Source organism: Lynx canadensis, chromosome B3 (assembly GCF_007474595.2).
Source record: "Lynx canadensis isolate LIC74 chromosome B3, mLynCan4.pri.v2, whole genome shotgun sequence".
Taxonomy (NCBI): Eukaryota; Metazoa; Chordata; class Mammalia; order Carnivora; family Felidae; genus Lynx; species Lynx canadensis.
This window is the reverse complement of record NC_044308.2, coordinates 44,834,913-44,852,945: the sequence shown is the minus strand read 5'-3', so window position 1 is coordinate 44,852,945 and position 18,033 is coordinate 44,834,913. Positions and strand designations below refer to the sequence as shown.

Below are 18,033 nucleotides of genomic sequence, written 5' to 3'. Positions count from 1 at the left end.
GAAAATAAAAATAATTACCTCAATATTCTGACCAACAGAACTGACAAATTCATGCAAGGAGTTTGTGTTTTTGTTTCTAGTTTTGTTTTCTTTTTTTAAAGTCAATGGCTCTCAGAAAATTACCTAATAAAGGGTCTTGTAACAGCTAGAAGTGTTCTGATAAACCATGAGGGATGTACAATGATTAGTGATTTTAGATTTTTCCGTAACCTGGAGTTAAAAAAAAAAAGAAAAAGAAATAAAAATTTAAAAGCTCTACAAATTCTACTGCTGGAAGAAAAGGTAAGACATCAGTAAGTATGTACAACTTTATACAAAAAAAACCCCTCATCCATAAGTTCATTTAGATGGGATATTCTTAAAGACAAGAAAATGTACTCTCGAATTCTGATGGTCACTCCTACTACTGAGATGAACTTTACTCCACTTGGCTAAATTTATGTCCATCCACAGTATAGCCTGTCATTAAATGTCTCCTAGATATATTCACTTTAGGATTGTGTCAACCAGGGGTAGAGGTCAATATGGAATACAGAGGTAAATTGTTTTCATTTTTCAGGAGAGGAGGGAACTGGTACTCATTTCTTTGACACTATGAAAGGCACTGTGCAAGCAGAAAGCTGGACGTGAAGATCACCACAGGAACAGGAAATGTAAATCAGATCTAACACATTCTTATGGGGTGTAAAACTCCCCCCTAAGAATTAAAGGCAGTATCCTGGATGACTTATAATGACCAAATAAAACCTGTTTTATTAATGCATATTTCACACTTAAATAAAGTGATCATTAGCATTTTTTTTTTAATCATAAAAACTAGCTCCTGCCATGTTTAGGTATTTAGAGAAACCTATTAATGAGTCTGAGTTCATTAAATTAGTTCAAATTAGCTATAGTCAAATCAAACCAATTGTAGAATCAAAGTTCCCTCCATTACCATGGATGACTAACTCCTAGGAGAACACACTTCTGGAGCTCACTCCAGAGGAAGATTATAGGTGAGCATCTTCAAAACCATAAAACATGCTAAGCACTATGAGTTAAACAAAATTCACAATATATTAAAATAGGAAATGTACTAAGTTTTCCATCCTTTCCCAAAATGTAAATTACAGGAAAATGTTCAGTGTGGTATAAATAAGGAGAAATAAAGAACTATTTTATAAGTTTGTTTTAAGGAATTATTCTTTGTAAAACAGATCAAAACTCATTTCCTTCAGGATATTCTAAGATACTACATTGAGAAAATAGAAATGTGTTATGAAATTAACCAATGTAATTTATGGTGTCTTTAAGTGGCAACAGGAAATAAAATTTAACCTAATAAATCTAATCTAAAAATTATTCAGACTAGCTTTCAATGTGTATTTACAATACCTTCTATCAATTTGCTGATAGCATTTCCTGAGCCATCCCAGACTGGGCATTTTTCTTCGAGTTGTAGCACCATTTAAATAAACTATCATGTAGTTTTCTGCTACTAACAGCTCCAAAGTGCCAATAACATACCTATAAAAACAAATTAAGTTTAAGCCTTAAATATTGCTTTACACTACCAAACTCAATTATCCAAATTATAGAATGTCCTTCCCTTCTCTTAAATGACAGCAAAGCCAATTAAAATTCTAAAACTCCATTGGTTGGGGGGGTGCCCAGGTGGCTCAGTTGGTTGGGGATCCCACTCAGGCCAGGATCCCAGGGTCATGGGATTGCCCTGCATCAGAGGAACCTGCTTGAGATTCTCTCTCTCTCTCTCTCTCTCTCTCTCTCTCTCTGTGCCCCCCTTACAGAAGCACACTTCCTCTCCCTCTCTCTCTAAAAAACAAAACAAAAAAAGTTTTAAAATTGCACTAGTCGGTATTATGATTATATATTTAAGTGTTTATAGATGAAATGACATGATTTCTGGGATTTGCTCCAAAGTTATACAATGGGGAGAGCATAAATTTTGGGGAGGTATAAACTGTTAACTATGGAACTGGGTGATTCATACACAAAGATTCAATATACTTCTTTCTGCCTTTGTATATGTTTGAAATTTTCCACAATAAGTTTTTTAAGTTCATATATTTTGAGAGCGTGTGTGTGTGTGCACAAGAGAGAGGGACACAGAGGGAGAAAGAGAATCCTAAGGAGGCTCCACGCTGTCAGCGCAGAGCCTGAAGCAGGGCTTAATCTCACGGTTCACGAGATCAAGACCTGAGCTGAGATCAAGAGTCGGACACTTGACCAACTGAGCCACTCCGGCACCCCTCCACAGTAAGAGTTTTAAAAACAGCACTAACTTAAGAAACAAAACGATTCTGGAGAAATATAACAGAACTTAGTTCAGTTACATTTGGCTTCTTGGGAATAAATGCAGTTTAGTCATATGATTTTGAGATCAAAGCAATTTCTTTACACTTAATGTATCCTCAAATATAAATAATAAAGAAGCTGGAACAGATCATTTGAAATATCCCCTCCGGTTTTAAACTGACAATTTTTCTGCTGAGTTGGAGAACAAATAGTTGCATAATGCCAAAGAATAAGGACTTAACCAGGATGGGGATATTTATAATCTTTTTCCAGTTAAAGTTCACCTTCTTGAAATGGAGATCTAATTAACCCAAAATTCTTCCAAATATTTTTGTGAAGATACACTTACTTAAAGAGATTGTCCATCAGGTATCGATAGTTGGGTTGACCACTTTCAGGCATAAAACATACAGCAAACACAACAATGGCATTTAATCCATCGCCATAATATCCTGGAAAAGAAATCAAAGAAAATCGCTAGCATGATTTTACTTTTTCAGAGGAAATCTGTACAGTTGACAGATTATAGTGATTCACTTTCCACAAGTTTTTGGATCAAAAATCCTGGTTTCTTATTTAATCTTAAATAGTCTTAGAAAGATGTTTAAATCCCCTCTTCTCAAAACAAGTGCAATAAAATCTCAAGAGGAAAGGGTGGGCATAAAACCAGAAACCCAATTAAAATAGCATAATCAGAAAGCCAGACTTATTTTAGTAAATAGACAAATGTGATATAATCCAAGCAGACACAATACAAAAACATCTGCAATAAAACAATCTTAAGCAATTTATGGTTAAAGTGGGTGCTTCTCAAAAAATAGTTTTACAGTCAACAATACCTAGCATTTTGTGGATTTTAGAGAGGATTAAAAACTAAGAAAAGATTACATCTCTGACAATTCTAACAGAAGAAAAAGTGTTAAATGTGTATGTTTATTAAAATGTGTATGTTTATTATAATCTCTAGATATTAAGCTGTATCCAGTAACAAACAGTTTTGCTTTAACTTTCATTTCTATTGTTTACAAACACAGGCTGAAAAGGTTTAAACATTTCAAGTACCTTAGCATCTTCAATATCTTTCTTAATCTCAGCCACAAAACACATTGTGTAATTCAGTAGGATAAAATGGCCCTAATTATTTTCCCCTAATCCAAATAAAGCACTATTTCTGAAAGATATTAGGTTTAAACCATAAGGCAGGTCTCACAACTTGTTTCCCATGAACCAGCTGAATTAATGCAAGTCTGTGGACTTCCTGATCCAGATTATCCTGTTTTCTTCATCTGAATAAGATTAAATTAGGTGGAATAATGTAACTGCAAATATTCAAGTGATTTGTTTTCAGATGAATGAAGACTATAGAAATAAGGAAGGGAATGCATTTGGTAGAGAGTAAATTAAGTAGAAATGACTTTACATAAAAAAACCCAATCTGCTTAACCTGTGTGGTCCCTTTCCTGCATTAGGATTTCAGGTAATAAGACATGTTCTAGAGAGTGACTTGCATTTTTTTTTTTTTAATGTTTATTTTTGAGAGAGAGAGTGAGAGAGAGAGAGAGACAGAGCACAAGCAGGGGTGGGCAGAGAGAAAGGCAGACACAGAATCCGAAGCAGGCACCAGGTTCTGAGCTGTCAGCACAGGGCACGACATGGGGCTCAAACTCATGAACCGTGAGATCATGACCTGAACCAAAGTCAGATGCTCAACAGACTGAGCCACACAGATGCCCCAGGAGTGAATTGCATTTTGACTACCATTAACATTCTGGCACTATTTACAGCGTGTAAGTAAACTTCTGTACATGGCACAGATGGATAGAAGTTATAATTGTACTTCCAAAGCTTTTCCTATTTGACTTGTGATTTCTTAAGGATCAAAGCCTTATATTTTTGGATATTCCACAAATATGCAAAGTTGGTGCTCCGTAAGAATGTGGAATGAATTAGTTCTGTACTTTATGATAAAGCTACAGGATTTGTTTAGGGCTTTAAGTAACACCAGGTTTTACTTACACAACAAAAAGACTAATACAAGAATGTTCACAGCAGTTTTAATCATAATAGCCCAAACTGGAAACAACTCACATAGCCATCAAAGGAAAAGTGAATAAGCCAATTGTGGTCAAACCACACAATGAATAACACACAATTAGCAATAACAAGGAATGAACAATAGACACGTGCAACAATATGGATGAATCTCCAGAATATGCTGAGCCAAAGAAGCAGACACAAGACTGTATACTGTATGATTCTAGTTACATGAAATTCTAGAACAGGAAATGTCATGGGGACAGACATTCGAATAGTGGTTACTGGGGAGGGGGTATTCATTGGGAAGGAGTATGAGAGAATTTTGGGGGCAATGAGAAGTTCTATCTGTCTAGAGGTGTAGGTGATATGGGGATACATGGTTACATGGGCATTTGTCAAAACTCACTGAATCTTACATTTCAGATTAGAGCACTTTTAAGTGAAAAAGTCAGAAAGAAGAAAAACAAATACTGTATGATATCACTTATATGTGGAATCTAAAAAAGCCAAACTTAGAGACTAGAATGGTGGTTACCAGGGACTAGGGGGAAAGAGGAGATGTTGGTCAAAGGGTACAAACTTCCAGTAATATGATGAATAAGTTCTAGGGATCTAACGTGCAGCATAGTGACTACAGTTAATAATACCCTATTATGTACTCGGAAGTTGCTAAGAGAGCAGATCATAAATGTTCTCACCACAAAAAAGAAATGGTAATCACTATGCAATATGTATTGTATCAGATCAACACATTTTACACCTTAAACTTACACAATGTTATGTGTCAATTATAGATATCTCATGAAGCTGAGACCAAAAAAAAAAAAAGAAATTTGCAAATGCTACAAAAAAGGATTACGGCATTTCACTGTATATAAACTACAAACAGATAAAAAGATGAGAAAGTCTCAATTTTGGGGGGGTGTCTAGGAAGAGAGTGGGAGGAAAACAGTTTTTGCTGTACACTCTTGTACCTTTTGAACATACTGTGTGCGTCTACTAATGATTTTTAAATGTGGTTTTATCCTTCTACTTCAAACCTGTTATATTTCTAAAATGACATAAAAATTACCAGTTACAATTTTTAACTCAAGGGAGAGCTTCTTTAAGCTTTTACATTTCTGATATTGCACTAAAAAATATGAACAATCTTTGATCGCTCTTACCTCCGTGGCTGATAACTTTTTTATAGGGTTCAATTGCCTTCATATCAACCCTGTGGTCCTGTTCTCCAATTCTGAACATACGCCAGCGTCGTCCATCTTCTTTTTCCTCTGCTGCTGTGTATTCGGTAATTGAGCCTTTCCTAATAATTTCAGTAGTTTTGGGCTTTGGAAGATCATCTGTCAAAATAAAAGGTTTTTGAATCACAAATTGTTACTTATAAATAACAAATAAAAATAAAATTGCATGTTAACCACTTTACTATCTAATTAGACTGTTCAGAGAATTTTTCATTATACCTTCTGTGGAATTTTTAAGTGTTTCTTCTATAATAGAGGAAAAGGCTTCTTGCTCTTCGTATGAGGCCATTTTATGCTTTTGGAAAACATGGTTAACTCTTTTTGTATTGCTTAATTCAGAAAGCACCTAATCACAGTGCAGTGTATATTCATGAGTCCAAAAAAGATAATTCACACAACCATCAAAATCTTAGCATACTGGCCTTACAATACTGTTCTAGATTCTATTTACAACATTGTTCTTGGTAGTTACCACTATAGGTTATTTACAGTAACTATCTGAGAGCAAACTGGTTTTTGTTATTGAGCACATAAATTACTCCCCAAACATTGTAATACCAGATAGAAAGTGGTTAACTAGTCAATGATTATTTCTCATTTGATCAATTTTATTAAGCATATATTTACTGAAAAAATTCTGACGTGTACATGCAAAAGTCTATTTTGAATTGACATTAGCCAAAGCAGAAGCACCAATGATTAGGTGTAATTTATATTTCAAGATTGCATTTTAGTGGATTTTAAATGAAGAAATGATTTTCAAAATTTTAGTATCATAGTCCTTACCAAAAGATGGGGGAGGGGGAACCTACTGCATGTTAGCTGTTTGTTTCCAAGATAAAGCTGTTAACGGAAAATATCCTTCCAGGAAATGACTACAGCAGCATTAAAGAAAGAAGAGACAAAACACATAGGCAGAAAACTATTTCAGTATCTTTTAAAAAAAACTGCTATAACTGGACTGCTTAGTGAACCAGTAAAACAGGGAAGAAAAAAGGAACAAAGATACAGCATATCAAGGATCTTACTCTTCACTTCAGATAAGACACAAAGTGCCGAACACTGCTTTGCAATGAAAATCATTCTAAGGATGAAACCCACAAACAACTATACAACTATACTGCACACAGCAATTATGTCATTAAAGAAAGCATCCAAAGCAACAGACATGCCAACTCCTTTGAATTCTAAATAACTAATAATCAGGAATATAAAGTTTGAAGACTAAAGTATACATACTTCAAGCTGGTTGTTTATACAGTGTAGGCAAACCTAATTAAAAAAAACTCCCTTCAAAGCTCCCTCTCTGCAAATCCTTAATTACTTGTAGCATATTCCCTAAATTACATGTCTCTTCAAAGCTTTTCTTGCTTAGATTATTGACTGAATAAAAGAACATGCCATAATTATCAAGTGATATTTTGGAAGCAACATGAGAAAACATAACTTTACAATACTGGGCAATTAAGAAAAAAAAAATTAAGCCACCTGTGTAATCTACTAAAAACAGTTTTGAAACATAAGAATATTCAGCGTTAGCAGTACTTCACATCTTAGTAACAAATACAGTAGGAACTTTAAAGAATAACATGCTATTTCAACAAAATCCCTTCGTCATTGATTTTGGGTTCATGCTCAAGTTTTAAGTTTTTCCAATTATCCTAATACGAAACTGCTACTCAAAAAACACATATGCATACAGAGACAAACATTTATTGATAAAAGTTAGATAAAAACAATGAAGCATTTACCTTCCCACTCAAATTCATTACTGTTCTCTGATGGCGTGTCTAAGCCATCTAAGTCAATCTCTCCACTTTCATCCAAATCATCTGACAGCACAGAGCCATCACTAGGATCCAGGGTCAGGCTAATGTCTGGGGCCATGAGTTTCTTTCTCACCTTATTTCCATTAAGTTCTAGTGAGCATGGAACGGGTAAAAGAAAAAAAAAAAGGTGAAAAACAGATTAGAAGGATTGTTTACATGCTCAAGTTGAGTAAGAGAAAAATTTTAATCACTTCATTCTTGAGGAAAATTAACATTAATCAGACACAATCCCAAAGCATTAATTTACGAACTTTGGATTTTGATCATTATTGTTTCTACATCATGGCAAGATGACATACTCCAACAAGGATATATCTTTTTAAATAACAGAGGCAGATCTTACAACCAACTCTTACTACTAAAAATGAACTCCTCTCGGGGCGCCTGGGTGGCGCAGTCGGTTAAGCGTCCGACATCAGCCAGGTCACGATCTCGCGGTCCGTGAGTTCGAGCCCCGCGTCAGGCTCTGGGCTGATGGCTCGGAGCCTGGAGCCTGTTTCCGATTCTGTGTCTCCCTCTCTCTCTGCCCCGCCCCCGTTCATGCTCTGTCTCTCTCTGTCCCAAAAATAAATAAACGTTAAAAAAAAAAAAAAATTAAAAAAAAAAAAAAATGAATTCCTCTCAACTTTTTATTGTAGAAATTTCCAAAAACCAAGGGTAGGTCTTTGGAAAGTTATAATTTCCAGAGCATTCCAAACACGCTTTCTTAAACATTCAACTCATTCTTTGGCTCCCTATAATAGAACAAAAAGTGAGTGTGTATGTATATATATATATATATATATATATATATATATATATATTTTTTTTTTTTTTTTTTTTTTTTTTTTTGCTTGACAAAGAAATGTGTTAAAAAATAGCACAAAGCCTATCATTTCATTGAAACCAAAATGTCAAGTTCTTACCAGGCTGGCTCTCTGGTCCAGTTACAGCTAATATATCTGCTTCCATACTATCATCCTCTGGTAAAGGTCTAGAAGACACAGACATAATTTTTATTTCACAAATTAAAAAAATTTTTTTTGAAGTTAAAAGAACTATTAAAAATATAGAACCAATTATGTGGAAAACTGAATAGAGTGGTTTCTTAAGCTTCAGTAATTTACAAACTACTTTTAAAGAAAATTTCAGACTGTTGGAGATGACTTACATATTTAAATAAATAACACATAAAAGTAGATACAAATTCCTTATCTAATTCCTCTTGAATACAACTATACAACAATTCTAAAAATTATAAACAACCTAAAAAAATGTAATTCAAACGCAGGAATTTAATGTGACATATGATACAATGGGTGATGAAGGTAAATTGTCCCTCACATGGGAGGATGGTGATGATGGCTACAATTCTTTTGAGCTTAGTATTTCTACATTACTATTATCCCCATGTGTTATGCAATGGCTTGGTATTCCCACCAGCTGTCCTTATTCCCACTGCTAAGGGACCTTTCTATGCACTGGGATGGTCTTCTAACCAGGAAGGTATGGAAGCATCATTTACATAGAAGATCTGCCTCTGCCCTTTTTCTCTTAACCCAGCTGGTGTCAACACCATTGTAAACACAAATGCAAACATATCAAGGTAGCTAGCTAGATGATCTAAAAAAAAAAAAAAAACACCTTATTTATTTAATAAATTTTTTCTTAAAATAGAAACACAAAATTTAATAATTCTTACAGACATTTAAAGACTCCCTTCTCCCAGGAACCCCTTAGACTCTAAGAAATACCACATTAAAGCATTTTTTTTATAATAACAAAAATTTTGAAATTTAAATCTTGAAAACAAAAATGAAAGATTATAGAAAATCACATATATTTACTTGGAATATAAGATACAAGAGAATTCATCTAACTGTTGGACGGGAACTCTCATTTTCTAGTATCAAATGAATACCTTTCAATACTGGGCTGTTTCTTCTTTTTTTTTTTTTTTTAATGTGTATTTACTTTTGAGAGAGAGAGAGAGAGAGAGAGAGAGACAGAGAGAGAGAGAACACGAGCATGAGATGTGGAGGGGCAGAGAGAGAGGGAGACACAGAATCTGAAGTAGGCTCCAGGCTCTTAGCTGTCAGCACAGAGCATGACACAGGGCTCGAACCCACGAACTGCAAGGTTATGATCTGAGCCAAAGTCAGATACTTAACCGACTGAGCCACCCAGGTGCCCCTCAATACTGGGCTTCTTTAAGAAACTCAATATTCATTTAGTAAGTGACATCTCAATAAAGAGATTTTGAAGTTTTGTTTTAAATTTTCTTTTAAAAGTATTGCTCACATTGGAAAATCTTCATCTTGCCATTCTTCCTTAAGTTCCACACCTTCCATCCTCAGCTTAGATTCAATATCAACTACAAGCTCCTGATAATCCAGAGAGCCAATGTCCTGTGAAAAGAGAAAAATTTATAACAACATATCTTCCATTTTATTTTTTAACCGCTTAAAAGGCATAATAATCTTGTACCTTAGTTCACACCTCCACCCTGGTTGTGAAATCAATTTACTGGGTTTCAACTACTATTAAAAAAAAAAAAAAAAGAATGAGAATGAAGAACGGTGTGTGTGTGTATATATATCCACACACATATATACATATATACATATATATACACATATGTGTATGTATATGTATACAAATATGTATACATATATACATAAATATGTGTGTGGACATATATACATATACATATATATATATATACTAGCAAAGTAAGTGCTATTTGTAGTAAGGGTATTGTGCAGTGAAAATATTTGTTTTCAGTTACATATATGCATGTGTATCCCAGGCTGTGATTTAAAATTTATTAAATATTTTGACCTATGCAGAAAAATTATGCAATTTTAGGGGGAAGGCACAATGAATAAAAAGTAAATATATTCTCTACTCTAGACCCATAATTTTCTGTCATGTGGATGGAGGTTGATTCTAGAAATCGACAGTAAATCGCATTTACATTCATGATGGCACTAAAGCCAAGTGATATGTGTGCTGTATTTTTTTTTAACTGAGGTATAATTAACATTTTTGAATTGAAGTACAATAAACATGTGTGCTGTTTTCTGTATTTCTGTATTTCCTCCCGCCATAATTCTGGAGGTATTTAAAGAAGGCTATTTAGTAATTATCCAGTAAATTAATTTTGATTTGCTTCATATCTACACTAAACTTTTCTCATACAGTTCAGCATAAGTTTTCAGACATTTAGTGAATATTTCTATTGATGCATGTACATGTGTTAACCTAGGCCATTAAATTTTAGTTTGTCTGAGGAAGGGTGTGGGGCCAACATCCTTATTTTACAAAGTGAAGAACCTAGAGATTGGTTTCGTTGATGGAATAAGAAACAGAGGTTTAAGTATATTATTTAAGAAGTCATAAAGATCAACTGGTTAATGAGTGCAACAAAAAACTGACAACTTTAGGGGGAAGAGGTATAAATGAGTATTCAGTTGAATTACATTAGACCAAGTCAATAGATGACTAAAGGTATTTTTTGAAAAAGTAATAAAACATGTATTTCTTAATAGGAAGTATCACTAGAAGTATTAAAAACAAAGCAAAAAGCGGTTGGCCCCAGTAGAAGAAAGAGGGTGAGATGGGGAGAATGACTGATGCATTTCATAGTAAATCCTAAACTATTTGACTTTTAAAATCATGTATATATAACTTTTAAAAATACTTATCAAATAAAACAAAAGGTGACAGTCATTCACATTCACTTCAATTAGTCTTCTAAAACAACATGGAAGGATCTCAAGGATATAATGCTAAGTAAAGTGTCAGTCAGAGAAAGACAAATACGTGGACAAATACATCATATGTGGAATTTAAGAAACAAAACAAATGAACGAAGTAAAAAGAGAGAAACAAAAAACTCCGAGTCTTAAAAATAGAGAACTGGTGGGGAGGTGGGTGAGGGATGGGTGAAAGAGGTGAAGGGGATTAAGGGTACACTCATCATGATGAGCACTGAGTCATGTACAGATTTGTTCAATCACTCTACTATACAACTGAAACTGATATAATTCCAGTTAATTATACTGGAATAAATAAAGAAAGAAAGAAATAAAACAAAGACATGGTTATGGTTTATGGTTGCTTCATGTGCTGTCATTACAACAGTCAAAAGATGTACAAAGCTGGGGGCGCCTGGGTGGCTCAGTCAGTTAAGCGGCCGACTTCGGCTCAGGTCATGATCTCGCGGTCCGTGAGTTCAAGCCCCGCGTCGGGCTCTGTGCTGACAGCTCAGAGCCTGGAGCCTGTTTCAGATTCTGTATCTCCCTCTCTCTCTGCCCCTCCCCTGTTCATGCTCTGTCTCTCTCTGTCTCAAAAATAAATAAACGTTTAAAAAAAAAAAAAAAAAAGATGTACAAAGCCGTACAGAAAAAGCACTGTGTTCCAGAACAACAATAAAATTAGGCAATTTTCTGAGGTGTTAGATTTCACATGGCAAACTAAATTTATATCTCTGCCAAGTTTGAATTCTTACCTCTGCTCAAAGAAAGGTTTCACACATTCTCAAAAGGTTTAAATTTTCGAGGACACGCTTTCAAGTACAGAAAAAATGGCAAATGCTATCTTTTCCTCACTAACATATTTGCTTGGAAAACTCAGTATTTATATATAGGAGTAAGGGATTTTTAACTCTTTGGGAAAACAATGAGCGAGGCAATGTTGAGTAGAGAAGAAAATAAACAGAAAAGGGATACCTACCTTACCAATCTCTTCTATTTAAGACACAGAACTAGTGTAAAAGACCCCAAAATTATGGTCAACAAGCCCAAATACTTAATGCTTACTGCCCTAGAAACTGATGCTCAAGAAGACTGAAACACTCTGTTAATACAGGTTTAAAACTGTCTCTTTCAAATTCTTAATTTTTTAAATTAATTTTTTTTAATTTACATCCAAATTAGTTAGCATATAGTTCAAATTTTTAATTTTTAACATTTTAATTTACTCCTCAATGTTTTCTCAAGTCTTTTATAATCACATTAAAGTGAACTAATATACTTCCTAAATTCAATAATCAGAAAAAGTTTCCATTATTTTGTCTTGCCTTTTTGCCAGATGTTGGAAAAATGCCAGGATGTTCTTGGTGTCTTTTTCAAATATCCCACATACTCAGAAAAATATTTAATATCTCAAAAACAAAAGCAGAGACTGAAAGTGCTATCACTATATTCCCAACACCTAGCACAATGCCTGGCACATAAGCCTGTAAATATCAGTTACATGAATAAATACTTAATTGTAGGTATGACACTGGATAGCAAGCCTTTGTGTTGCTCTACCCCTTAGGCTTATTTTTCTTATTAAACTATGTAAGTAGGCTTTCTGTTGTTTTACTCCCCAAAAAGTGTAGTGAAAATATTTAGGGCAATCCACATCCATGCAATTATCAATTTCTGTTGGTAAAATTATTCCTCATTTGTAAGAGAAAATATGTAACCAGTGAAGTTCGATAAGACAAACCCTGTCCTTTCGAGCCTCTACCACAGGAACCAGTCTATCACTTGAAAAGAACTTCTCTACCCAATATAGAGCCTGAGTCCTTCAGATATCTCAGCTGATTCATTCAATTTGTACTTCAAAATCATGAAGTACATGATGTTAATACACACAGCACATGGGCATGGATATTTAGTTTGGGGATAATTATTTAAGCTAGTTAAACAGAACCTAGGAGGAGAGATAAAGATAGATTCACTCTTGACCATTCCATCACGAATTTTAGGGAGAAAATACACTAGGTAGATAAAAAGTTTAAACAATTGAGAGAATATTGTTCTTGGAAGCACTTAATCATCAGCAGCTGTAAGAACAGGAAACAAACAAGAAAGGAGCAATATAAGCACAACCACTTTGAAGGAAATCAGGACATTGCTGACTCACAAGTTAACTGTGCCTGTTTCCCACTTTTTGTTCATAGATTTAGCAAATTAGAATGGGGAAATAACACTTTAAGATGCCATGTGTTTAAAATAACCTAATGCAACAGGAATAACTTGATTTCTCAACAGACTTGTGGTACCGGGAGAACATCATAACTTGTGCCAGTTATCAGTGGAAGTCATAGAGATAAATTCACAACAGTTGCTGACCTCAATGAGGTTAAAAATCAAGGAGAATGTATTTCCTCCTGACAGGCTCTGGAGGGAGGTGTGGTGGTAAATTCAACCAAAACGAAGAAGGGGTTTCCCTATGCAACTCAAGATTGAAAACATTAAAAGCAAAAATTAAGTATTAAGGGGCGCCTGGGTAGCTCAGTCGGTTAAACGTCCGACTTCAGCTCAGGTCACGATCTCACGGTCTGTGAGTTCGAGCCCCGGGTCGGGCTCTGTGCTGTCAGTTCACAGCCTGGAGCCTGCTTCAGATTCTGTTGTGTCCCCCTATCTCTGCCCCTCCCCCATTCACGCTCTGTCTCTCAAAAAATGAATAAACGTTAAAAAAACGAAAAAAAAATTAAGTATTAGAATCATATTTACAACTGTCTTGAGTTATAAATTATAATCTTACATGACAACTTTACTATTATGTAGTGTAACAGTTCTGCTGGAATAGGTGCTAGTAACCACCATCTACAGTTGCAGAAGGAAATGCCCAGGCAAGCCTTTCACTTCCCCATTTAAACGAAAGGGCTTCATTCTAAATATTTATGTTCACTTTGCCCTGTAAGGTTGGCAACACTGGTAGCACTATAGGAAAACACTTTAGGCCAACTTAAATGTTTACAAAGATCACCAAAACACCTACAGAAAAATCTTATATGCTTGTCACTACTTGAGAGCAGGATCATGCAGGGGTTTTTAAGAATGAAATGACACCATGATCTGTCACCTTACACCTATTAGAATGGCCATTCTCGATTCAACAAGAAATAGCAAGTGCTGGCAAGGGTGTGGAGAAAAAGAAGCCCTTGTGCACTGCTGGTAGGATTGTGAATTGGTGCATCCACTGTGGAAAACAGTATGGAGGTTCCTCAAAAAATTAAAAACAGAAACACCATATGACCCAGAAATTCCACTTCTGGGTATCTATCTGAAGGAAACAAAACCACCATCTCAAAAAGATACATGCAGCCTCATGTTCACTGCAGCATTATTTACAATAGTGAAAGTAGAGAGGCAACCTATGTTTTCATCCATGAATGAATGGTAAAGGAACTGTGGCATATATATATAGAACGGAATATTATTCAGCCATAAAAAGAATGAAATCTTGACAGTCGGGACAAATGGATAGACCTTGAGGGTATTATGCTACGTAAGATAAGTCAGACAGAGAAAGACAAACACTATATGGTCTCACTTAACTTATATGTGGAATCTTAAGACACACATACACTTGTATGTGGAATCTTAAAACACACATAAAACGCACACACACACACACACACACACACCAAGTTCTTAGATGCACAGAACAGTGGTTGCCAGAAGGGAGGGGGGTTGAAGGAGTGGGCAAAATGGGTGAAGGGGGTCAAAAGGTACAAACTTCCAGTTATGAAATAAATCCTACGGATGTAACGTACAGCACAGTGTATTACAGATCTGAAAGATGCTAAGAAAATAATTCTTAAAAGTTTTTATCACAAGATAAAAATTTTTAACAATATGTGGCAATGAATGTTAAATACACTCATTGTGGTGATCATTTCCCAATATATAAAAATATCAAACCATTATTGTATGTACACCTCAAGCCAATATGATGTTATATGCCAACTGTACCTCAATTTAAAAAAAGAGTAAAATGAGATACTCTGTCAAAAATGTTAACACAAAATTCAAGAAAAATTACAATGGTCTGACTCTTCTCAAAATTGTGAAAATAAAGCAAAGAATAATTATGTCACCTATAAACAGTACTTTTAAAAAAAAGTTCTTAATGTTCATTTATTTCAGAGAGAGAGACGGAGCGTGAGCAGGGGAGGGGTAGAAAGAGACACAGAATCCGAAGAGAGCTCCAGGATCTGAGCTGTCAGCACAAAGCCTGACACGGGGCTTGAACTCATGAGCCGTGAGATCATGACCTGAGCTGAAGTCAGAGGCTTAACCGACTGAGTCACCACCCAGGCGCCTCTAAACAGTACTTTTATTATCAGTATGCAGAACATACTGGAGATGCTCTAAGGCCTTTACAGAGATTACAGTATAATACTGATCTCCTTATTGTAGTTATAAATATATTTTAAAAAATTTTTAAATTATTTATTTTTGAGAGAGAGAGAGCACGCGCGAGGGAGGGGCAGAAAGAGAGGGAGACAGAGAATCTCAAGCAGGCTCTGCGCTGTCAGGTCAGAGCCCGACAAGGGGCCGGAACCCACGAGTTGTGTGATCATGACCTGAACCAAAACCAAGAGTCAGACGCTTAATCGCTTAATCGCCTGAGCCATCCAGGAGCCCCTGTAGTTACAAATATTAGTTGTAATATAAAATTATAATTTTGAGGACTGCCTAGGTGGCTCAGTCGGTTCAGTGGCCAACTCTTGATTTCAGCTCAGGTCATGATCTCCAGGTTCAGAAGACTGAGCACAGTATCAGCGTGGAGCCCTCTTGGGATTCTCTCTCCCTCTCTCTCTGTCCCTCCCCCACTTGCAGTTTCCCTCTCTCAAAATAAATAAATAAACCTTTAAAAAACGATAATTTTGGAATATTACTATCATCACATTATACTAGTAATCTGCTTTACACCATGTAAGCTTAATAAGACATCTTTCCATCTACTGTTAGCCAAGGTTAATTTTTCAGAACTGGCTATATATACTTCCTTTTTTAGATGCCTTCCTGCATCCCTGATCTTACCAGCATTTCTCCAGATGGAATCTGGAGAACTACTTTCCTTTTCACATTTACTAACCACTTGCACATTCATCATCCCATATGTTCCAATCAACAACTTCTGCGAAGTATAAAACATTGGTGTTATTATCACCATTTTCTTCTTCTTTTTTTTTTTTTTTTTATTTATTTTTGGGACAGAGAGAGACAGAGCATGAACGGGGGAGGGGCAGAGAGAGAGGGAGACACAGAATCGGAAACAGGCTCCAGGCTCCGAGCCATCAGCCCAGAGCCTGACGCGGGGCTCGAACTCCCGGACCGCGAGATCGTGACCTGGCTGAAGTCGGACGCTTAACCGACTGCGCCACCCAGGCGCCCCACCATTTTCTTCTTATATGTGAGGCAAACGACACTACATCCCGGTTCCCAGATTAACCCGTAGACTATTACAGCACACTGTCTTCAGTTCACCATCAACTTTATACAGAATAAGCCTGCAATGCCAGATCTGGTTACATTTAACTTCAAAGGTCCTCTAACACTTAAAGACTACAACAGCACTGACTTATGATGGTCTAGTTCAAGTTTCATGTTTGCAGAAGTGGACCTGTCATACTTCCTGTATAAGCCCAACAACGTTAGGTGGCAATTGAGGAGATTAGAGAGATTTAAGAAGAGTGTGGAGAAAATGTAAAATGACAAGAACTAAGTAAAAGATGTACAAGATCATCAAGAAGATAGTACAAAAGGTAACTAAATTGCGTAACTTCAGTTACCAACCTTATCCATTTACAAGTTGCAGAAATTCTTACACAATTTTAGAGAAAGGATGTTTAATTGAAAAAAAGTTAAGTAATTATGCATTAAGACAAACAGAGATCCTAATCAAAAAAGGTGAGGACGAAAAAAGCAACACTAAAGTGCAACCACACACTTCAGCGAACTATAAGGCACTATGATTACCAGGATGAACAGGGCAAAAGCTGTGCTCTCAAAGAGCTCCAGGAACAGGCAGACAAGGTAAGTTTCAAAGCAACATAACAGACCCAAATAAACTCCTGATTTAACGTGAGCAGATCTAGTTGATCTCAAGGTGCATCAGCTACACCCAGGAAACCCAAACCATTAAGCAAAAGGCAAAGTCTGAATTCACGCAGGAATTCGTCTTTTCACAGAGGAAGGTCTACTAAAGCTTTCATTACAAATGCCGTTTCCGCGTCTACTCCCCGAGAATATGAGGCACATCAGAAGTCCAAGTTTCTTTGTTCTGCACCCGGACTGACGCTGATCCTAAATACGGGACCAAAGGGGCCAGGTCACCGCACCCCGACTAGGGTGTGTGCAGGGGGAGCGGAAAAGGGGCAAGTTCTCTCCTGAGAACAACAGCACAAACGGCAGACGGGTGGCGGGGGGCGAGCAAGGATGGCAAAGGCAAGCAGGAGCCGAGCCAAGGGCGGGGGCCTAAGCTGGGTGGGGATCCGGGAAGCACCTCCCGGGCAGGTTCCAAGGCGCCCCCTACACCGGATAACTCTCTGGGCTTCCTCTCTCGGGCTGTCCAGGGGACACGCGCCCCTCAGACATCCGCCCCAGGCCTGCTTCCAGCCCAGGCCCGCCGTGCCTAGTCTTCCCGGGCCGCACTCACCCCGGAGGAAGCCTTGGCCCCCTCGTCTTCTTCGCCCCTCCAGGCCGGCGACGCGGGGCTGACGGCCAGGTCGCAAGACGTAGCGCCGAGAGGAGCCCGCTCCCCTCGGACGGCAGCGGAGACCCTGGCCCAGTCCCCTGGCTACAGCCGCAGCGGCAGCAGCTGACCCGGATGCAGAGAGTTGCCCCGGCGGAAGT

General features: G+C 36.8%; 1 protein-coding gene across 4 annotated transcripts in view; it reads right to left on the bottom strand.

Moving 5' to 3' along the window:
• BNIP2 (BCL2 interacting protein 2) overlaps positions 1–18,033 on the bottom strand; it is a 26,507-nt gene extending 8,474 nt beyond the window's left edge. Inside the window, exons 1-8 of one of the 4 annotated variants that reach the window (XM_030318055.2) lie at positions 17,837–18,033; positions 9,689–9,795; positions 8,314–8,381; positions 7,331–7,498; positions 5,502–5,678; positions 2,648–2,750; positions 1,378–1,509; positions 124–210 (exon numbers count right to left, since the gene is read on the bottom strand). In XM_030318055.2, coding sequence (XP_030173915.1) covers positions 124–210; positions 1,378–1,509; positions 2,648–2,750; positions 5,502–5,678; positions 7,331–7,498; positions 8,314–8,381; positions 9,689–9,738 — 785 coding nt within the window. In that variant the 5' untranslated portion in view covers positions 9,739–9,795; positions 17,837–18,033. The remainder of the gene's footprint in view (positions 1–123; positions 211–1,377; positions 1,510–2,647; positions 2,751–5,501; positions 5,679–7,330; positions 7,499–8,313; positions 8,382–9,688; positions 9,796–17,836) is intronic. The other 3 variants (XM_030318054.1, XM_030318056.1, XM_030318058.1) reach the window with 3 other exon arrangements.